This window comes from Dermacentor variabilis, chromosome 8, assembly GCF_050947875.1.
Source record: "Dermacentor variabilis isolate Ectoservices chromosome 8, ASM5094787v1, whole genome shotgun sequence".
NCBI lineage: Eukaryota > Metazoa > Arthropoda > Arachnida > Ixodida > Ixodidae > Dermacentor > Dermacentor variabilis.
Genome location: NC_134575.1, coordinates 169,969,379 through 169,993,380, shown reverse-complemented (window position 1 = coordinate 169,993,380; position 24,002 = coordinate 169,969,379). Strand labels below are relative to the sequence as shown.

General features: G+C 46.4%; 1 protein-coding gene and 1 non-coding gene across 2 annotated transcripts in view; one reads left to right on the top strand and one right to left on the bottom strand.

The window, feature by feature from the left end:
• The window catches only part of LOC142591628 (protein 5NUC-like), a 162,611-nt gene that overhangs the window by 6,583 nt on the left and 132,026 nt on the right, over positions 1 to 24,002 (top strand). Inside the window, exon 2 of the mRNA XM_075703926.1 lies at positions 15,364 to 15,501. Within this exon, the coding sequence (XP_075560041.1) occupies positions 15,364 to 15,501 (138 nt within the window). The remainder of the gene's footprint in view (positions 1 to 15,363; positions 15,502 to 24,002) is intronic.
• Positions 2,039 to 2,111, bottom strand: TRNAS-CGA (transfer RNA serine (anticodon CGA)). Its single transcript has one exon. It is a non-coding gene; the product is annotated as a tRNA-Ser (tRNA).

Genomic DNA, 24,002 nt, shown 5'->3' with positions numbered 1-24,002 from the left:
ATCACCTTCATTAACAACAAAGGTCGTGGGTTCGATTCCTACACAAGGTAATGGGTACGAGTGACTGAATTGCTAGGTCGTAAATAACTGTACCTTAATTAGCATAGTCTTCTCTAACAAAGGTCGTGGGTTGGAGTGCGTCAAAATAACTGTATCTTAACTTCGCCTTAATTAAAATCGCCTTCGTTAACACCAATGGTCGTGGGTACGAGTGCATTAATTAACCACATAATAATTAACTGCACTATAATTAACATATTATTTAACAGGCTTCTACTTCTACTTAGGGTCGTACGTGGGTTCGGGTGCATTAATTAACTATATCATAAATAACTATCTTAATTAACGGTGCCTTAATCAACACCAAAGGTCGTGGGTTCGTAGCCTTAATTACCGCCAAAGGTAGCTTGTTCGACTCCCATGAAAGGTTGAGCGTTTGTAGCCTCTTTGTACATCAAGTGCTCACGCCGACAATGCCGGATTTTCGGGCTCATGAGCCATTTAATGCTATCGCATTACGAAGAATTTTTCACGACTTGGCATCGTACACATTCATATATGATGTACTTTGAAATTAGTAATAACCCAAAAAAGCTGTATACTCCTCTCATGAGAAATCATAAGGTGCATAGTCATTTGAGTCTCTAATGTACTTGTAATGCCGAAAAAACATTAGACGATGCATTTCTTATGAATGTCTGATGTCACATTAGGAACACATAACGTCCTCTACAGAAACTCATGATTCATTTTCATAAGGGACTGGTCCAGCGTTGGATGGCGACCTACCCGAGTACGTCTTGTCATTGGAGGCCCTGGATGAAGGTATTCTCACAACCCACGATTTACAAGAGCTAACCGCCAAGGACCCAGTGTTAGTCTGTGTCGCACGGTTTATATTGCATGGGTGGCCGTGAAAGGCTAAAGAATTGGGGAAATCGCTGCTGCCGTTCTTCGACCGGAAGTTGCAGCTGTCGTGGACCCATAAGCTAGTCTACTGATACATTCTTTTGATGTTGCTGAATATGTTTCCATTGTGACCACCTGTATTTTAACCCCCCTGCGATAATGCCGTACAGGCGATGTAGGTATACCGAATAAATAAATAAGTCGGGTTGTAATACCGTCTGCGGCACAGAAAAGGATGTTACAGCTGCTACATGAAACGCACCAGAGCGCATAGGCTTTCAAATCGGTCACACGCTCACTATTCTGGTGGCCAGATGTTGACAGGGACATAGAGGACGTGTCGGCACAGTGAAAATGGAGTGCAAATTCTACCCATTCCGGCAGCAACCCGGCCAGTAAGTTGGCCCAGAAGTGGTGTTGGATCCACATTGATTAGCCGGGCCAATAGCAGGCCAGATAATACTTCTGGCGGTTGATGCGCACACTAAATGAATTGGTTCCCATGAGGCAAGCGAACACGGCTTGTACGGTTTGTTGTTTGCGAAGCAAGTTTTGCCATTTCGGCGTCCCCGCAGGGGCGTCTGCGTCAGCAGGCGTTTGGTGGGTTGCGACACCACGTACCCGAGCACATGAGGACCGGACCTTCCCGCGTGTAGCCGTGCGCGGCTTAGCCGCATCCGGGGAAAGGAGGATCCTGGGGGTTGAGCCGATGCCGGGCGTTCGGACCGTTAAGGCACCCCGGCGGAGGCAACAGACCTCTTTGACCCCTCCTTCACGTAGACGGCCCCCCCCGGACTGACCCACCCGGGGCAAATCGGCAGTCGCCTTTTCCTGTCCACCTCTTCAATCTCTTTCTTTCCTATCTTCTTTCTTTTACTGTCCTATCATCTCTTCTCTTCCGCGACTTCCTAATTTTTCTAGGCGGCTAGGGTTAACGTTGTGTATGTGCCCTCCCTTGGGTATAAACGAGAAGAAAGGGGGTTAGCCGAGGGTCCCGATTTTATTAGTAATATCATAAGAAGCCAACAAACACTGACACCAAGGACAACATAGGGGAAATTACTTGTGTTTAATAAATGAAATAAAAAACGAAGAATTAATGGAAATTAAAGTGGATGAAAAAACAACTTGCCGCAGGTGGGAACCGAACCCACAGCCTTCGCATTTCGCGTGCGATGCTCTACCAATTGAGCTACCGCGGCGCTGTTTACCCATCCACTTTCTTGGGTATTTATGTGTCCTAGTAGAACCCTGGGAGTGTTAGCCAGCGCCACCACACACAGACCATGGCGGCGGACGTGGGACGTCCTTTTTGCCGCAGGCGTCACGAGAACGTGATCCTTCAGGGTGAAGGCAACTGGTCAATAAACCCACATATGCTACCTGAAGGCCTCAATGTAGCCGGATTCGAGACCCTCGTTTTGCGATAAACGAGAAGAAAGGGGGTTAGCCGAGGGTCCCGATTTTATTAGTAATATCATAAGAAGCCAACAAACACTGACACCAAGGACAACATAGGGGAAATTACTTGTGTTTAATAAATGAAATAAGGAAACGAAGAATTAATGGAAATTAAAGTGGATGAAAAAACTACTTGCCGCAGGTGGGAACCGAACCCACAGCCTTCGCATTTCGCGAAGGCTGTGGGTATGTTATATTAGGTTATAGCAGCCATGCACGGCTGGCCTCTGTAGTCTTACACGTCAAGTGCTACAGCGTCCCCTTGTTGGGCTCCATTGTGGGTGGCCGCCAATGCCGCCGAAAATGACCGAAATATTACGGGAACACCTGCTTTTCCACGTCTACTTGATCGTCACCCTCAAAAGAGGGGACGCACGAATGAAATTCTAAGCCTCTTCAAACCAAAAGAAATTTTCCCCCGATTCCAAGTTTCTCACAGCGAAAGAACGGAAAAGCAAGCTAGAACCGTATCCCCATTCCTTGTTGCAAAGGACTTGACTGATGGACTTGGCCCAGGCTCCTCCTTGAAATCCATGATAAAGAACAGCATAAAAAACTAAAAAATTTTGTGGCATTTGGAGATATTCCAGGTACCGTTTCCCCTCATCGATCTATGAACACAGCACGCGGTGTAGTATCTGATGCAGATCTCATTGACTTGTCCGGAACAGAGCTGTTAGAGGGCTGGAAAGAGCAAAATGTAACTAACGTACAACGAATCATTATCCGAAGAGAAAATGAAGAAATTCCTACAAAGCACCTGATCCTCACCTTTGCCACTAGCGATCTGCCACAAACAATTGAAACTGGATACACAAAGATAGCTGTCAGACCATACATCCCTAATCCAAGAAGATGCTTCCAATGTCAAAGATTTGGCCACGGATCGCAGAGCTGCCGTGGTAAACTCACATGTGCGAAATGCGGAGTCCAAAGCCACGCCTCAGACAAGTGTGAAGCTATACCTCACTGTGTAAACAGTGAAGGTGAACATCCAGCATACTCCCGAACTTGTCCCAACTGGAAAAAAGAAAAGGAAATAATCACCCTAAAAGAACACGAAAACATCTCTTTCAAGGAAGCACAAAAAGGTGCTCGCCATTCCACACCACAACGTACGCCGATGCGACGCGTCAAGGGGCAACGCCGCACCGGCCTGCGCCACCTGCCCGGCCCGCGCACAGCGAGTGGTTGGCTGTGGCATCCCCCGCCCCCGAGGTGGAAGCAGTCAAACCTGCGCCACCAAACAAGACACAGAGGCCGGCTTCCCCGGGTACGTCGGGCCTCAAGACCATGCCTCCCCAGGCGAGGTCTGACAAACAAACTAGGAGCCCACACACGCGGTCGTCCAGTGCTTCCCAGGAGGCAATGGACACAACACCGGCACGTTTGGTGCAAAAAAACTGGTGTGGCTCTCTCGAGCTCGCCAAAAGAAACAAAAAACCCATAAGAGGGCCAGACGACGGTCCTCTTACCTAAGGTACACCACTACACACCTGAACACAGAACATTTCTCGTCCTAATATAATGGCTGTACAAATTATTGATTGGAATGCCCGTGGTATTCTAAACAACTTAGATGACATCAAAGAAATAATACAAGAGTTTAATCCTAGGCTGTTCTGCGTTCAGGAAACACACTTGAAAACATCAAATACAAACTTCTTAACACAATACACATTATTCCGCAAAGATCGCGATGATCGCCACGCCGCGTCTGTTGGCGTGGCCATTATAGCTCAAAGGTCAGTTGCTTGCCAACACCTTCACCTTCAAACTAATTTTGAGGTAGTAGCGGTTAGGGCGCTTCTATTCGACAGGTTGGTTAAGCTAGGTCTGTTCCCTCTACATACCATCCGAACATCGCCTGCAACTAAGGGATCTTGAAACGCTAGTCAATCAGCTTCCGGAACCATTCATTTTAACAGGTGATATGAACGCCCATAATACGCTATGGGGCGACTCCCGCTGATGCAAGAGGGCGTACTATAGAAGACTATCTTTTATGTACCGGTGCAGTTTTTCTGAATAAAAAAGAACCCACCTTTTATAGCACTAGACAAAAATCATATTCTTCAATAGACCTAACTATAGCCTCTGCATCTCTAATGCCGTACCTTGATTGGAAGGTCCTGAAAAACCCCTACGGAAGTGACCACTTTCCTATTCTCTTAAATTTAACAAAACGCGCTGAATGCCCTCCACAGATTCCCCGATGGAAAATCGACTCGTCGAATTGGGAACTGTTTCAGGAGAATACATATTTACAGTACGATGATTTGAGCTCTTTAAACATAGATGACGCTGTGGCATATTTAATAAGTTTTACTATTGACGCCGCTAAAAATGCATAAAACAAACTAATGGACTTGCTAATAAGCGTCGTTTGCTTTGTTGGAATGACGAATGCAAAGACGCACGGAAAAAATATAGCTTGGAGCCTGCTTCGTGACTCTCAAACTACGGAGAACCTCATTGATTTCAAGAAGGAAAAATCACAGGGCAGGAGAACACGACGCCGTACTAAGCGAGAAAGCTGAGAAAGGTAAATATGTAGTATCAATTCTTACAAGGATGAGGGTAAGGTATTGAACCGGGTGAACAGATTAAAGGGCCGGGAAACACAACCGCTTGCTTTAGTGAACGCTCAAGGCGACACCGTGAAAGATCAGGCAGATTTCCTGGGCAAGCATTGTCAAAATATTTCTAGTGCATTACAATATGCGCCAACTTTCCTAAATTTCAAGGAAAGCATAGAGCGACAGTGCCCTGAACAAAAATACACAGCTGATAAACCTTACAACTGTCCCTTTAGTCTCGCTGAACAGGAGGCTGCTCTCATTTCCTGCAGCAACTCAGCGCCAGTTGGTGACCGCATAATGTATGCAATGATCAAGAATATGCATCCAGAAACATTGAACATACTTCTGTCTCTTTACAACACCTTGTGGGTATCTGGGCATATTCCATCCTCATGGAAAGAAGCGATTGTCATCCCAATTCATAAGCAAGGCAAAGACCCTGCATTAGCCAGTAGTTATAGGCCAATAGCACTAACAAGCTATGTGTAAGTTATATGAAAAACTGGTAAATCGGCGTCTAGTCTATTTCCTGGAAAGCAACCGTCTACTTGATCCCCTTCAATGTGGTTTCAGAGAGGGTAGGTCAACAATAGACCACCTGGTTCGCATTGAGGGAAATATTAGAGAGGCTTATATACACAAACAATTTTTCTCTCTGTAATTCTGGACTTGGAGAAAGCCTATGACACAACATGGCGATTCGGAATCTTCCGAGACCTATCTGCGATGGGCGTACGTGGCAATATGCTAAATATGTCAGAAAACTACTTGACTAGCCGCACCTTCCGTGTTAGAGTGGGCAATGTCCTGTCCAGGCTATTCACTCAAGAGACTGGTGTGCCACAAGGGGGCGTGCTTAGTTGCACCCTCTTCATTGTGAAAATGAATTGCCTCCAAAAAGTCATTCCACCCTCAATGTTTTATTCGATATATGTAGACGATGTGCAACTAGGATTTAAGTCTTGTAACCGTGCTGTCTGCGAGCACCAAGTCCAACTCGGACTGAACAAGGTCTCAAAACAGGCAAATGAAAATGGCTTTAAGCTAAACCCCCTCAAAAGCTCCTGTGTACTTTTTTCTAGAAAGAGAGGCTTGATACAAGATCCTGATCGTATGCTGCATGGACAACATATACCACTCAGCACTGAACATAAATTTGTATGCATAATACTGGACTCAAAACTAGCCTTCATTCCTCATATCAAGTATTTGAAAGCTAAATGCCTTCAAACAATGATGATCCTGAAAATACTGTCACATACAACATGGGGAAGCGACAGGAAATGCCTCATGAACCTCCACAGAAGCCTTCGATCGCGGTTAGACTATGGTGCCGTTCTGTATCACTCAGCTACACCCAGTGCTCTCAAGATGCTGGACCCTGTGCATCATCTTGGCATCTGCCTCGCCACCAGCGCCTTTAGGACGAGTCTGATTCAAAGCCTCTATGTCGAATCGAATGAATGGTCGCTCGATCTGCAGCAGTCACATTCTACTTTTAATTATTTTCTGAAAGTACACGGTGACAAAAACCATCCTTGTTACCCCACCATAAACGATATGACCTCTGCGACACTGTTTCATAACAAAACTACAGCCAGAGAGCCATTCTCGATCTGTGTGAGAAAGCTGAGCGAGGAGATGGATGTTCATATTCATGAAAATCGTGTAATGGCTTCTGCCAAGCTGTTTACACCGTGGTTGTGGCGAATCATTGACTGTGATACGTCATTTGTGGACGTAAAGAAGCACGCTCCAGAGGCGCACATTCATATGCATTTTCTGGAATTACAATTTAAATACCCGTGTCCAGAGTATTACACAGATGCATCTAAATCACATGCTGGTGTGTCATATGCAGCCGTCGGCCCATCCTTTTCCGAGTCCGATGTTCTGCACCCTCAAACGAGCATCTTTACAGCAGAGGCGTATGCGCTGTCGTAGGCTGCGAAACACATCAAACAGTTAAAACTACATAAGGCGGTCATATACACAAACTCATTAAGCGTTGTGAAAACATTGATGTCATGCTTACCTAAAGCCATACTTACTGAAAAAAACTCAGAACCTACTGGCAGCATAAGTGTGACGCTGAAACCCTTAATAAACTCCACATCGTTAAGCAACATTTAGGATACTGGCCATCTATGACCAAGTCCAGACGAAGTGATGTCCTATTCTGTCGTCGCAGAATAGGGCACACTTACGGTTCACAGATCTTTTTGTTGAGTGGCGGTGAACGTCAAATGTATAGTAGAGGTGGGGACACACTCCGTGTTCAGCATGTCTTCCTAGAATGCCGCGAAACACAAGTCCAGAGGAAAAAACATTTCACTTTAGCATACAGTCAGCGTATACCACTTCACCTGGCACTGTTTCTAGGTAGAGAACCGCTACTTCCCATGCAATCTACCTTAGCCTTTTTAAACGACGTTGACACGCTCCACGTTTTCTGTCCAAGAAATTCGTAACACGGCCTCTTGCGAGAGGCCACGGTTGCGATGTGAACCTTTGTTATAGCACATGCCTCCAGGCCTTTGTACTCAAGCGATCCGCTGAGGCTGTTGTGCTATTCGTCAGCAACAATCACATGTCCATTTTTATTCATGTAACGCTGTTACACGGTTGTTGTACATCCTTTACTTATAGCATACCCTACTTCAGCCATTCTCATATTTTTATTCCTTGTATATTTTATGCAACTTATAGCTCTCAGTTTTAGGCCTCTCTACAGCCATGTCACATCAGCCATTAGTCCATTAAGTACTCGTCACCACTGCATTGGCGCTCTTTGGCCACACTTGGCCCTTGTGCCAATAAACACTACAGATCATCATCATCATCATCCATTTCGGAGTAGCGCGCAGAATCGTGTCTGATAATGGCACTCAATTCACAAGTCAGGAGTTCGCCACGTTCGTAACAAGAAGTAATATTATGCATCTGCGTACAGCGCCGTTCCATACAAGGTCGAACGGAGCCAGCGAAAGAGCAGTTCGAACGGTGAAGGATGGGTTGTTCAAGGTTACACAAGGGGCGCTGGGAGATAGCCGCATGCAACTGTTGTTTAATTACAGGCGAACCCCTCTAAGGGAAGGAACCTCCCTCGTAGTTACTCCTGGGCTACCAGCTCCGTTCGCGCCTGCACAGGTCTTTGCCGCATATGGCCACAGGTTTAGAAGCAGACACTGACGACTGGGCTGTCTCGCCAGGTGGCAGAGTATATGTGCGCAATTATGGCACTCGCCCAAAGCGGGCACCAGGGCACGTGCAGTCTACGTCCGGAGCTAGGATAGTAAAGGTGGAAAATTCAGTCGGAGTAGTGCAGCGCCATGCCGACCAAGTCCGCCACTGTCGTGAAGGTACGACTGGAAGAAATGGTTATCGCACCCTTGCAAGCGAACAGTTGGACAGGCGACTTGACACAACTGGCACTGCCTCTTCCTATGGCGCGACAAGCACGGTCCCGGCAGCACCAGAGCATCGCGCGGCAGACGAGGAAAGGACCTCGGCTGAACAGCCACCGACGGGCCACATTGACGACGCAACTCGACCGACGCAGCAAGTTTCGGACGTCGACGGTGACCACGGATACGACTGACCTGACACAGCCTCCCCTACGGCGACCGAGAAGTACTCGAAAGGCGATACAGCGGTTTTAAATTAAGTGGGAAGGAATGTTATGTGTTCTGTCTTGTACGTTGCTGCGCATCAGCCAAGCCAGCTGCGTGCGCGCACGCTCTTGCAACCTCTCGTTCGTGTACCCCTTCCCGCCCGTCTCCTGTGCCGAAATATCGTCTGCGTTCGCTTTCGCAAACCGTTTCACCATTGCGATATATATATTGCAGCGGTGCCTGCAAGAAAACGTTGTTCCACGACCAGCTAGCGTCTCGTTGTGCTGTTGCCTGTCCCAGCAGGTTACTACAATGACAAATGTATTTAAATTTCCTTTGGCCACCCGAAACGTTGCGCCGCTTTTTGCCAGATACTGAAACTAGGCCCGCTGTCCAGGCCTTGCTAAGTTCACTAAAGTTTGCTTTTGGTGCAGTTAAGCACGTTAGCCTTGGCCCGCAGTAGCGCGGCGATTGGGGAATGCATTGTCGGACGGTTGCTTTCTTTGATGTCACTGAGTGCGCGCTTATTGGCTGGTTCAGCCAAATCGAATAATCTGATTGGCTGCTGAGCACTACCTTTCGGGGATAGTATCGCCGAAAGTAACGTAGTGCTTTGTTGTTAGTCAGATATGCAAACTCGGCACACTTGGTTCAGTGCATGAAGTTAATATCCTTCCGTGCATTTTAGCTGTAGGCCAGCATGCTGCTGGTCAGCCAAGCCAGCGTGTGGTGCACTCAGCGGTTCCGGCGTGATATAGGACTTTCTATTCCCGCGTCGGCCACGCGGGAATGGTGTCTAATTTTTGATGACACTGAGTAACTGAGCTCCGTGTAGATGGCGTCCACGCATTTATTTTCACCATCCCAATGCGCTCTTTATCTTCAGGTGTGGACGCAACGCATCGACACTGTCACCAGATGGCACTGGCTCCCAACATTCTTATTAATGCCTCACTTCAACCGAGCGGTAATGGAGCCGGACTTTTCGCGTGGTTGAAATTTTTGTTGCCGCTGGCCTTTATTCTGCTACCCAAATAAGGCAGTCACAGAATTTTGAACGAAAGCTGTGCTGCTCGAGAACACACTCGAAAGGTGCACAATTTATTTATTTATTTATTTATTTATTTATTTATTTATTTATTTGTTTGTTAAGATTAACCTGAGGGCCAGAGGCACTACAGAGGGGAGTGGAACATACGGGAAAAAGGACACGATACAGGTTTTGTTCTGTACATACAATGTTAACTAAAAAGATGAGATAAAAGCGGGAAGCAACAAAAATTCAAGCAATGGACCGATAAAATATAATTACATACTTGGTTAGTGCCATTGCAATACACTTGTGTTTAAAACATTATGAAACTGGGAATAGTGAGCAACGGACATGACTGATCCCGAAAGGTGGTTCCACCCCTGTGAGGTGCGGGTTACAAATGACTGATAACATATTTGCGTTAAGCGCGACATTATTCCCACCTTTTGTGCGCGATCGAAACTAGGGGAAATGTATGATGGAGGAAAAATAAGGTCATTGTGCAGGGCGGGACTGCATTATATTTTGTGAAAGAGACATAGGCGAGAATACTTGCGGCGATAGGTGAGTGACGCAAGCTGTAGAGACTCTTTCATTAAAATAACAGCAGCAATACGACTGTAGTTTCCTGAATAAAGCGGACAGAGTTATTTTGGACGAGCTTGAGGGCCGAGGTTAATATAGGAGTGCTGAGATCCCAGATGGAAGATGCATATTCGAGTTTACTTCTGACGAAAGATTTGTACAGGAGTTTTAAAGAAACAGGAGTGTAAAAACTGAGCAGGAGGTAACCTAACGAGCGGTATGCATTGCTAAATATTTTGCTAATTTGAAGAGACTAAGCAAGAGAGGAAGTTATGTGGACACCTAAGTAGCAATACGATTTTACGGATTCGAGAGCGTAATTCTCGAGTAAGTAGGAAGTGGGGTACGGAGTTGTACGGGAGATATGGGATACCTTAAATTTCGTTGTGTTGAGTTAAGTCAGTTAAGCGATGATGCCCTTCAAAGGGCCCCTAAGGTACCGGGCATAAATAAACGCAGTCATGCCACCGGTCAAGACCAGGCTAACATTCGTTGGCTTTCTTCACTACAACATCGTACTAAGTATTATTTCAACAATATATATGACGACATCTATACCCAGAAAATGAGCCTCATTATCAAATAACATCGGCAGATAGAATACATCGTTATACAGGCCATTTAAAATCAAACAAATACGAAAAAGCACGTGAAAAAAGAAAGATGGGGAGAAAGCATGGGTGAAACACGAGAAGTGACTGCGACAGAAGTCAAAGATACACGGCCAGGATCGTAGTACAGTTATTGCAGGAAATTATACTTCATCTAAATTTTAAAGATTTGAAGAGAAGTACAGGGTTTTATAGTTGATGGCAATTCATTCTAAAGAGAAATTGCAGTAAACACAGATGTTTTTATGCTGTAATTGGTGTGAACCATAGGTAACAAGAAATTGTTGTTTGCCACAAATATAGTTAGATTTTTATTCTGCCGGATGTAAACTGTATTGAACTGAAACATACGGTTATTATGAAGCAACTCTTGGAATAAGACGAGTATGTAATACTGGAACAAATTTTTAATAGGCAAGATATTGTATACGCGAAGTAACGCAGAGGCATTGGATTGCATGGAGCAAGAAGTGATAATATGTATTGAATGATTTTTGATATGTTCAATTGATAAGTGACTAGCGTACGTGTTTCCCCATGCAACAATGCCGTAATTAATGTGGCTATGTTTGAAAGCGAAATGCAGCGTTAGCAGAGCCTCACGAGAAGAAAAAGGTCGAGCTTTGATTAAAGCACGGATGCCAAACGCAGTCTTCTGCTTGAAGTGTTGGAAGTGAGAGCGAAGTGCATGGCCAAGATGAATGGCAAGAAAAGTAACATCGTTGCAAATGGGAACTGAATGAATTGCAAGCTTTAGTTCAGGCATAAAAGTTGAGGGCCTCTGAGCACTTTAAACAACATGAGTTTGGTTTTTAGGGAATTGAGAACTAAGTAACTGTTTCTACGTCATTTCATAAGGTTACTCAATACAACAATTAACTTTGAAGTAAAAGCAGCAATAGATTTATCGTATGGGTATATGGTTGTGTCATCTGCGTATAAAACGCAGTCAACGTAGTTGGAGGAGTTAAGGGAATACGGACTATCATTAATATATACAGCGAAAAGCAAAGCACGTAGAACTGATCCCTGTGGTTTACCCTCGTTAATACATTTGATTACAGAGAAAGTATTTGCTACATGTACTGTGTATGCCGGTCAAGTCACTAGTGTTTAGAATGTTAGTGCAGGACCGCTTATACCATAAGAGTCAAGTTCATTAAACAGGACTTGATGATTAACCATGTCATAAGCTTTAGTGAAGTCGGAAAAAGAAACAGATCCGACAGAGTTTCCCGAATTGATATATGTTGTTTTTTAGTCAGTCAGAGGCAGCACAGCTAGATTAGTGGAACTTACAGGGGCCCTACTACATCAACCAGTTCCGGTGGCGCTGTAGTTACACAAACAATGAGAATAGCCCAGCATTTCGAGATATCCCATATCACAACGTCTACAGGGGCCATATAACGTAAAAATATTCCAATGCGTTTTCATTCCAATCTCCTGACATCAAATTTGCGTAACCACTGACGCAAGCATCGGGCGGTCCCCCTCAGGGTTGTTTGAACCAACCAATTAAATGCTCCCCAGGTTCACAGGAGGTCACTTTTGTTTGCTTGAAAAACGAATATTACCGGCACTGAGCGGCTTATCTTATATAATTGGCTCCCAAGAGGCGAGGTGCATCTCCAAGTGGAGAGGGATTCGTTGGGGCCGAGCCACTGCGCTGAATATCGATAACCAGATGAAGAGGGTGGTGCCGGCGTCTGCGATTGGTCCGCTTTCTCTTACTTAGCTTGCTGTGGCTCATCGATAATCGAGGCGGCATACAACGGAAGCTTAAGAATGACGCTAAAACGGATACTCAGCGAAGAAGAGTTGGCAGAACGAGGTCGTAAACGTGCCAAAAGTTCTCGAAAACGTTACACGGCCACGCAAAAAGTTTTATTACACGCAAATAAAGCCATGCTCTCCAGCAGGGGCGAGTAGCCACTGCCGGAGCGATCGGCGGCAGCCATCTTTTATTCCTTTCGGCCGTGGCAGCCCGCAGCTATTCAGAAGAAAATTCAGTTTTGTTCGGCTTATTAATGCATCTTTAACGCGTATGCGTCACTTTGACGCGGTAAGTTTTTGCGGATTTGTGACGTCGCGCAACAGGCAGGTGAAGTGGGCGCAAGCCGAAAACATTTTACCAATAGCCGAGGGCTAATGGCAAAAAGGCTTCGAATCAGAAATAAGTTTTTGGTTTGTTCGGTTAAATTATGCATAATCAGTGTGTACACGTCGTATCAGAAGGGGAGCTATCGCGGTTTTCGTGAAGTCGCGTGACAGACAGGTGAAGTGCGGGTGGTCCACAAAAGTTTTTGATCAATCGAGATGGGCAGATTGCAGAATTGGAATAGAAAACATTGGAATAGTTTTTAGTTATAGCGCCCCAGGTGCATAGCACGCGGTTCTCCACGACGCGCTTCATGTGATAAATGCTGAAAAACCTAGAAAAAGGGCAGTCTGGGGCAGATAAGACAGCTCAGAGGTCAAACCGAAAAGACTACTGCGTCCCCATTCCTCTCTCAAGTCCCGACGCTGCAAGACAAATTCGTATTGTAGCACGCACGATTTCGTTAACAGAGTGGAATACTGCACATGCAAAGCGCATAACACTGCACAGACTAAACCCTTCACTGCAACTCAGTCCTGCGGCCGGACTGCACCGATGCATAGCGTCTCTTCTGTGTTGGCTGTCTCTTGGAGTTGCCTTCATAAATGCCTACTCAGCACTAATTAGAATGGCTAATAGTCCTGAGTGTTATGTTTGCTGATGCGAGGAGAAAATTGACCACTTATTCTGCCATTGTTCTCAATTTCAAGCACAAAGGCAATCTCTGTCCAACACGTTGAGGAAATTAGATGATCGTCCTCTGAGTCAACAGACAGTACTAGATCATGGCTTCAACCGGTCATGTGCTCAAAAGGCATGGAAGGCAGTTTTGCGCTTACTCAGAACGTCTGGTGTGCGCGAGCGGCTTTACTTCAAGTACTTCCCATGCAAATCTCTATAACTTCTCTATCTTCTCTCTCTTCCCCTTCTCTCCCCTTCTCTCTTCCCCCAGCGTAGGGTAGCCAACCAGCCTCTTGACTGGTAAACGTCCCTGCCTTCCTTATATTCTCCTCTCTGTCTCTCCAGGGCGAAAACCAAATGTGTTGTTTTTTAGCTACCTAAACTTTGTCAAGTAATTATTAAGACGTTAAACAGATAACTTGTCAATGAGTTTACTAAGACATGAAATAATTGCAATTGGTCAGGTAATTATTAACGGTTTGTCGCCATTTTTAAAAACAGGATTAATCTTAGTGTTTTTTCAAAATAAAGGAAATGCACCTTGTTTAAAAATAAGGTTGATAATAATACAGAGCGTATCAGAAACCAGTATTAAATGCCTGACATAATTTTTTTTCAAATTAGTAGTGGCTTAGCTCGGCTATGCCAGCGTAGCGTGCCAACGTACCGAAAGCTAAGGCATAGCATGCTTAGCCTTGGTTAACCTTGATTGCAAGTCCAGTTTAGTCTGGTTGTCTAAATATGTTGCGGCGTTTAGCCAGTCGTTCGGTGCGCTGTTCGTCTGTTTCCTGGGCGATTCGTTTCCTCTTCATCTCGTGCCGATTTCGATTCCAGGCCTCCTCCTGCTTATCAGAATTGTCGCCGTCCATACTGGCGCTTCAACTTTGGTTGCGGCACACGCGACCTCTCATTTTCGATCCTCCGACATTATTCATGCGACGCAGCTGGCGAAGCGAGCGGAGGCGAGCGCAACGACGAGTAACGCGATGTGACGTCATACCAAACGGCGGCGGCAAAGGCGCGGCGCAGCGCAGCTGCGGAACACCTATGGCTCGGTGCTACTAATGGCGCATGCGCAGTAGTGACTAGAGAGCGAGAGGGAGAGAGAAATATCCGGGGCGAAGCGCGCGTTGTGACGTTACGTGCCTCCTCGGAGCACCGCCACGGCGAAATCGCAAGTTCACGGCCAGTAAAGCTTTTGCTTTAATAAGCGAATCCCTGCATTTTTAAGATTCGCAATGGCGGAACACTGATGATTTGGTGTAGCTAGTAAAAAGAAGAATGATTGTGTAGTACGGCTTAAAGTATTATACAACTGCGCATGTAGGTGGTTATTAGTGTAAACAGGAGAAAAGTGGTCGGACAAAGCATTAGCATTTATATTGGGCTCAGAGAATGCGAGACCATTGTAACTTATTTTGGTCATAAAGGCATCAGCAGATGACCTGTTAAGAAAAGAGTTCAGTAAATGGCACTGCTTTTTAGGTTATTCCTCTTCTGCTCAAATTTAATATAGTAGTGCCTTTTTTCGCCTTTTTAAGTAATACGCACGGTAACTTAGAGTGCGTACTATATCGCCTAGCAAGTCCAGTATTAAAGGGCTGACGTTTAGTTTTCTTGTACATGTTTTTCTTCTTCGTTAAACTTTCTAAAAGACCATCCGTCATCCATTGGTTTATATTTATATTTTTTCCCACATTTTATAGTGCGCAAGAACACCAGAACTAGTCCTCTCACAAATATCTGTTGTCCTGAACATAACGAACGGAATCGTATTCACGTGCAGGTTAGGACACTGAAGAACACTTCCGGAAGCTCCCTGTTCCTCAATGCTGGAGACTTCTTCCAAGGAACACTGTGGTATTCGATACTAAAATACAACATTGTTTCTGCTGTGATGACAAACATGTCCTACGACACTGTGGTAGGTACCACTATTCAATATAGACCGTTTTAGTAGAAATAGTGGCGAATCACGTATCCCACAGATCTTCTTCCTTTTCGGTGGCACGTTTGATTGAGCTTTGACGCGCTTTCATCGATTTGGGATATGGCGATGTGTATCATTTGAAATGTACTATAATCTTTAGTTGTCATGCCGCTTATTGGTGTCACTGTTGGTCCGCAAAAAAAAAAACTTGGGGGCTCTACAATCAACTCCCAAACGCGTAAAAATCTGGGTGACGAAGCATGCGGGTTTGACAACAACGCTCGGCGCGTTTGCGGCTGCAACTTACTTAGCTTCCATCGCATCCATAGTTAGGAACAACAGCGGCGACTTTGTTTCCCCAGCTGTAATACAATATGGTTAATGGCCACAAAATGTGCGATGAGAAAGTGGAAGGCTCTTAGCATTCAGTCATGCCTTGTGATGCGTACGAAAATACCTTTAGACATATTTCGCCCTCTTTCAGCGCTGATTAAGCGAACCACTTTCTATCAATCTCGTGCAAGTCGTCATGTGGCTTAGACAGAAATGTGCTTCAGCATCATTTGTTCAGGTATCAAGGGAATTAATACTAAGACGACAATGTCTTATCAGTAAGAAATACTTAATTCGAAGACGGACACTAGTGGCATCGTACTACTGCCACAATGTGAAAAACGCACATGCTCATTTTCAGTTACACAGTCTCTTAAAGCCTACTTTCGTATCAACGTGGAATATTTTAGTAGGGAGCGGGGTCGATGAGTTGGACATGTGCAATCAGTTAGCCACGCTCTAATTTAATTTCAATTCAATTTCAATTCTAATTCAATTTAATTGAAGCCGCGCCATGCTTAGCTTCAATTAAAATTTCTATGCTCTAACCATATCAATCATTCAGGCGAAGTACCAACAACAAACACAGTCTTACAAGCTCATAAAACATGAATAATTAACAAGTCTACACTTTGGTTGCACTACCCCCCCCCCTCCTATACGCTGAATCAGAATTGTTCAGTAACCTGAAAAGAAAGACAGAATTTATGCCTGGAAGTCAGCAGACAGGAGCTGAGCTATAAGTTATGTCACTATAAATCTAAACCACGTATTTGCATGTGACAAAACGTGAAAAGAAAATTACAAGAAGAAATGAGAGAGTTTGATCGCAGAAGGCTATCTTCCAAGCACGACCGAAAGCTTACCGTCATCCTTAGAAGCTCACAAAGATTCTTGAAAATAACGTAAGGCGCGCGAAAAGAAATGCGATGGAATGAAATAAATTTGCTCTTTCGCCCGAGAGGAGGAATATTGATTGTGACAGCAAATGATTAGAGAGCTACGCGTAGTAATGTTAGTAGTTTTATTAGCTGTATAAAGTGGTGTAAACGGGCGCTTACTAACTAAACAATAATGAGGCAAGCATGATCACATCTTTGTCGATGATCGCGCACACTTGTCAAAACGCTGGCGTCATAAAGAGCGGCCGAAGCAGCGAGTGAATTTCCCTTCGTGCCGCCTGCCACTCAGATATGCTAACTAGGCGTGCGAGTACACAACGCGCACAAATCTATCACGTATTTCAGGTCAGGACAGGGCAGGGGTCGGCGTTCTCAGCTACCGCAGCTTGAGTAGAAGAGAATGCGCTCACGTCTCCCCCCCCCCCGTTTTCTTGCGAGAAAAGACCACGGACCTTCTCGCCTTCATTCCATGCGTCCGCGATAAGACGCTGCCGCACCAAGCCACCATACTTCTCGAATTAATCTCGAATGATTCCTCTTGCACCTCTAGCATACGGCGAGCGGCTGCGATGTTTTTTGTTTTGTTTTTCTATGGCACGTCAGTGACACCAATAAGCCACATGAGAACTAAAGATTATAGTAGATTTCAAATGACACACATCGCCATATCCCACATCAACAAAAGCGCGTCAAGGCTCAATCCCACGTGCCACCGAAAAGGAAAGAAGTTCTGCGATCTTTGACTTTACGCGGAACCCCACGGCGACGCTGACGTTGGAAATTCGCCTGGAGTGTCCATATCATTGTTATTGCAATAAAAATGACACGCGCATTGTTAAAACATAACACAGTGGTGTTGTCTGGAACAGAAACAAGTGTAACTGCTAACGAAATAGAGCTGGGCAGGCAATGTACTGTGTGGCGCGGATAACCGGTGCTCCATTGTGAATACAGGATGGACTGCATAAGGGTACAATGCTGTTGAAGAAGGCTGAGAGCTTGTATTATAATGTTATGAAAATTCAGCTATCTGACGCTGACACCCAACGCAAGACTGAAGTAACTGAAGAGCACTTGCGTTGCAGGTATGCTGCAGGAAAAATGAAGTTGCGATGTTTATGGAATATTGTTGTCGCAAGAGTAGTTTATCGATCATATTGTGATATCAGTGATAGGAATACTCGGGAAAATATCGAAATCCTCGTGATATTCTCATATATGCCCACGAACAAGAACAACGAGAGGCGGGCTGGACAGAAAGCATGCAAAACTAAGTCCTGAAATGACGGTGACTAGATGCGCAACGTCTTTACGCGTTCCTAATTGAATGTCACGTGATTAATCACGCGTTTTAACGCGACAGCGTTAAGGAGCTCGTTTCGCACGAAAGCCGGTGTCGGCGTTGGCCGTGAGTGAAAAATCTCGGCAGGCAATTCATAAATAAAAACAACTTCCAAGATCGGCTGCATGAGAATCGAGCGAAGGTATGCGGAGTGTGAGGCGGAGACACTACCACTCAGCCATGAGTTCGATTGTTCAACGTGGTACAAAAACGCCTCTAGTGAATGCGGTGTTGCCTTACAAACGTGCCGTAGAAAGCTATACTGCTGTGTATATCGGTAATTATGAGCTTGTAAATTACAGAAGTAGCAGTTGAAGGCGTAGCGAAGTACGTTTCAGCTACATTTCTCCTGCGCTTTTCGCACACGCAGGGCCACCTTGCGACAAACACAGAAGACCCCCTCCTCTCAATGTACGGCGCTGCCCCGACAGGTGGCGCGCCACGCGCGCATTGGGGCTGTGCGGGGACCGGTGCGAGGCGCGTCGCGGCCCCGACTCCCTCTCCCCTGACGACGCTTCGCCGTGCTCACTCCTGGGTTGCAGAATCAAGCGTCCTTCCTTTCTTTAGATCTCTATCTATCTATCTCTCTGCCCGTGCCGATCACGACATTTGGCTGGCGTCGATCGTTTCCCCCTCCGAGACACTGAGTTGTTTGGTTCGTTCAGCTGGCTCAGGCGCACGTTTCGTTGCCGCGCCGAACGCTGCGTTGCTCGACGCTCACCGCGTGATTGGTGGGTGCAAAGTCCGATGCGGGGCGCCTCGTAAGTGATCGCTGCGCCGTAGCGCATTGTCTTACACCCCTTGGCGGGTCGACGGGAACGCTGTCGAGTTCCACTCTTGAAGGCGAAGCTTAAGCGTCCTCCAATTTTTTTCCTGTAGCCCGGCCTTGGCTGAGCTTCTCTGTGCAAGAGGCTGACCACAACTTACCTCGCTCACGAGCTGTATTTTGGTGGTGATATCCTTTGGGCGCAAAAGCAAAGGGCGAATTAAGGCTGCTGGCTTTGTGGATGCTGTCTCCCCGCGAGATGGTGTTGAAGGTCGCATCATCTGAGTGTTTGAGACGTCGTTCATAGGGCGCCGCGACATAAAGCACAGAATATTCGCTTTCGGAGAAGCACAGGGGCTCCTGGTTCTCCCTCATCATTACTTCTACGTTGAGGCAGCTAGTGCTTGAAGTCATCTGGTGAGGCCTTCGTATTCACACATTATGAAAGCTCACACCTCAAACAGGATAGGGAAGTAGAAATGAGACACGCACTAACTTGCCACTTAAAGTTATTCGGGGAAGCCAGATTGCATATACACAATGAAGGTAGGCACACCATACCATGCAGGCGTATCGTAGCCATCACCTGACAGCACATACGCAAAAGAAAAGAACTCGGCAAACTATAGCTTTCTTTCCCAGAATATTCCTTCAAAGCTGCGAAACAAAACAGAAGTGTCCCTGAGACAGGCCTCCTAGTTCGTTCTTGTATGCAAAGCTTCTACTACCTTACACACATTCATGCCTCCACTTTTACCCAGAATTGGCACGCTGCCAGCTGACACAGAGGCCATGTCTCAAAATTTACTGCTAAATTTATTTGCCGATCGTCATATAGGCAGGTCATGTTTCCCTGCTAGATCACTAATAAAACGGCCTGTATGTCCGATATGGCATTGATGGCCACCACTGGAAAAAGCGGCGCTGCTATCTCAAAGACATAGGAAGTAACATTACGTGACTCGCGTTCACGCCTTTGCCGCAGCCAACGGATCTCTCTGACTCCGCAATTGAATGTGTGATTATAGGTTTATTGTAGATTGAAGCGTAGCACGCTTCATCCCTTTGGCAACCGCGTGCTCAATCACTCCTTAAAGCTATTCAAGCCATTCAGAATCCATAAGCCCACTTTATCACAGCTGACTATTCTCGCGGTCTAGTCTTACAAATGCGAAAAAAAAAAACATTAAGCCGCCCTGATCTTTCCGCTGGTCGCCTCATCAATCGTCTATGACTTTTTCACAGGCTTTATTTTTGAACGAGAACCTAATATTTAGTCTTTTTAGTAGTTCTAACTGTGTATCTATGCGCATCAATTGCCATATGAATTTCGTATTCCATCGTGCTGGATTAACAAATACTCTGGCTCGTTTATTGCAAAGACTAGTCAAGACTGGTACCACGTTCCCGCTGTCATTGTCTCCGTTATGAACCAAGGTGATTTCCAATCCGCTATTACCGCTAATCCTTTGTAATACGTATTTTTGAATAAAGTTTAAGCGCAACACATTGCTGACTTTCAACTTCATCATCCCCTCATATCATCATCCATTGTACATCTTCTTCATCTGTATATGTAATCACCAGTAGCACAGCTTGATCCTCGTGGTAGTAGCACGAGCTCGGCTGAAATAACGTGGTTCCTTACAAGTGGTAGACGGTGCTTTTCGTTCATAAAGACATCTGGCACGTTCTCCCTGGAGCTCGGCTCGGGTCGCCGCATAACACCACCGGCCATGCTCGCTTCATCGAATCCCGGCACGTCCGAGGCCACTGCTCCACTGCAGCCTTCGCCTTGCGTCGTGACCATCAACAACCGCCAGCGCGACCCCCAAATCTTCGCTGGTCTACGCGGCTATGACGTAGAGGACTGGCTCTAAAATTACGACTTTGTGAGTGACTTCAACAAGTTGGGCAGTGCACAGAAATTACGGAACGTCCCGTTCTGCCTGTCCGATTTCACAAAAGCCTCGTTTTGGAACCATGAGCCCGATGTTCCTGCCTAGACGACATTTACGCAACAGCTTCGGCAGATTTTCGGTACCCCAGCTGTTCGCGCTGAAGCCGCGAAGAAGAAGCTCGTTAGGTGCATCCAACTCGCTGGGGAATCGTACTCCTCATACACTGAGGATGTGCTTGCATTTTGCAAGCGTGTGAACGCCGCCATGTCCCATAGCGACTGAATACACCACATTATTAAATAAGCACTGTCGCCTTCAAAGCCCTTGCTACACAAAATCCTGCCACCATCCAGCATGTGATATCTACTTGCCAGCGACTTGGGGAGCTCCAGTCCCTTCGGCTATGTACCGATACCTCCGACATTCATCTCCTTTCGACCATGGACTTGCGCGCGCTTATCCTCGACATCGTCCGTGGAGAGCTTCACGGGCGGCGCTCTTCCTTCGCTCCGCTATGTATCGTCCCTTCTCCACCGGCCAGCTTGCGCGACATCATTCGGCAAGAGATCACGTCGGCATCGCGTCTATCGGGCTCCGACGGCCCCTGCACTCCTCAGGTACCAACGTATACCGACGTTACGGCGCTCTCTCCAGCCATTACCACCCATCTGCCTACACCAGCAGACCACCCTCCAGTGGCTTCATTGTCACCGCCAGTGTGTGTACGTCGTTGCTATGCTCCGCGTACTGCCGAGGGGCTATCGAGGGAACATTTCCCGATTTTCTCGAAGGCGTCAACAGGATTAGCAACGTGGCTGCGCTCACGAGGAACGTACAAGCGTCCATCTTGCAGTGAGCTATCAGCCCACGTCCTACCCCTCCTCTTATCACCGGTCACCTTCTCCTTCCTACCCTACTGATATGCCTGTGAATTCTCGTCAATCTCTCCGGAGTTCGCCGTCTCCATGTGGCCGTTCGGTGTCGCCTCTTCCATCCGCTTCTCATGTCACGAACGCCCTCTCGGAAAACTCCCCGATACAGTTTTAAGAGGGGCAACTTTATCCACTGAACAACCCAGAATTCATCCGGAGCAACCGTCCAATTTATTGTCAGTGTTTGTAGGAGGTGTACATGTCGAAGCTCTCGTTGATACATGCGCTGCCATTTCGATAATTTGTGCTGACTTTTGTTCCCGCGTCCGAAAAATGACCAAGCCTTAATGCGGCCCTTCGCTTCGTGCAGCGACCAACGCTATTATTCGTATAATCGCACAGTCTACTGTTCGGATGTCCATAGACGAAATTCGTCTTCACATTGTTTTTGCGGTATTTCGTCAGTGTACCCACGAACTCATCTTGGGGTGGGACTTTTTATCTTCCTCGTTCGCTTCTCTTTCTTGTCGTCGGCGCCTCATACAACTGGATACCACCGGCACTTCTCTCCCTACCCATGAGGAAAGCATTCGTCTGGTGACCTCCTCTGATTGCGTTCTTTTTCCATCTAGAGAAGAGATAAGTGTCAACTCCTTCAACATTGCGGATGGCGACGTACTTATTCTACCCTACGGCCATACCATATCTCGAGGGATTCTGATTACCCCTGGCATTATTCGTTTTTCTCAGGGGTTTGCATTGCTTGCTGCCTTAAACCAAACTCCCGAACCCCAACTGTTGAGTCGTGGATCAACTGTCACTTGCTCTGTTGAAACCCATTCCGCTTCAGTTGTCACACTTCGATTACCAGTTGTCACAATTTTCACGCGTTGATTACAGTGCGTTGAGAAAAATCACGCGCAAAGATGTTTACCCCCTGCCACGGATCGACGGTGCATTAGATTCGATCCATGGGGCCCAATATTTTTCCAGCGTTGACCTTAGATCCGATGTCCGAATTAGACAAAGAAAAAAATTGTGTTTGCTTCCTCTGATGGGCTCTACGAGTTCAATGTGATGCCTTTTTGGCTGTTAAAAACGCCTGCCACCTTCGAACGCATCATCGATAATGTCTTGCGTGGTTTGAAATTGAAAACCTATCTGTGCTATCTTGACGACATTGATTGTTTTCAACGACGTTCGTACAACATTTGCAACGTCTTGGTGAAGTCCTAGCCTGTCTTGAAAACGCTGGCCTGAAGCTCAACACAAGAAATGCAGTTTCACGAGCAAGACCATCAAAGTGCTGGGCCACATAGTCAACAAGGAAGGTGTTCGACCGGACCCTGAAAAGCTTGCAGCCGTCCTCAAATTTTACCGTCCGCTGCGTCAAATAGACCTGCGCAGTTTTCTAGGACGTGCTTCTTGCTTCCGGCGCTTCATACGTAACTTCGCTGCGTTTGCGTCCCCGCTCCATCAACTCCTCGCCAGTAATGCGCCCTTCATTTGGTCCGACGAATATGAACTTTCTTTCCTGGCTTTGAAACATACCGTAACGTCGGAACCAGTACTGTGCCACTTTGATCCGAGCGCGACCGCCATCCTTCACACAGACGCTAGCAGTCATGGTCTCGGTGCCATTCTCCTGCAAACTGACAGCACCTTCCGTGAACGAGCAATTGCTTACGCCAGTCGTACACGAACCACTGCAAAGAAGAATTACACCATAATCTAGCAGGCGTGCCTTGCTGCTGTTATGGCGGTGCTAAAATTTCGCCCATATCTCTATGGCCGCCGTTTCACAGTCGCTACCGACCATAACGCACTGCTCTGCTTTTCATCGCTAAAGAATTTATCAGGTCGCCTGAGTCGCTCGGTGCTTCGCCTACAGAATTGCGATTTCTAGGTCACCTACAGGGCTGGAATGAAGCATCAAGACGCCCATCTCGCTACCCTCTGCCAAATAATGACGGCTCAAAATTGCCCCTCCATACTAGCGTACTTCCCAAGTACTCTTCATCGGCTTTACCCATCGCAACCCTCGACTGGCTAAGAACCGACAGCCCATCTGTCCTTGTGTCCCACCAACGTATCGACCCATACTGCCGAACAATTCTCCAACGCATGGAATGTTCTTCGTCATCTCCGAACGCCCAACTTCATCGACAACTTCATCAATTCTAGCTGAACAACGAAGCTTTACATCGATACATTTATCACGTTGATGGCAACAACTGGGTCCCGGTCATACCACGTTCTCTCTAACATGAAGTGCTGTAAGCCTTTCACGATGATTCGACGGCCGGCATTTAGGCTGCCACAAGTCTTACGACAGAATACGAAGTCACTGCTGCTCGCCTAGCCTGTCTTCAGCCGTTG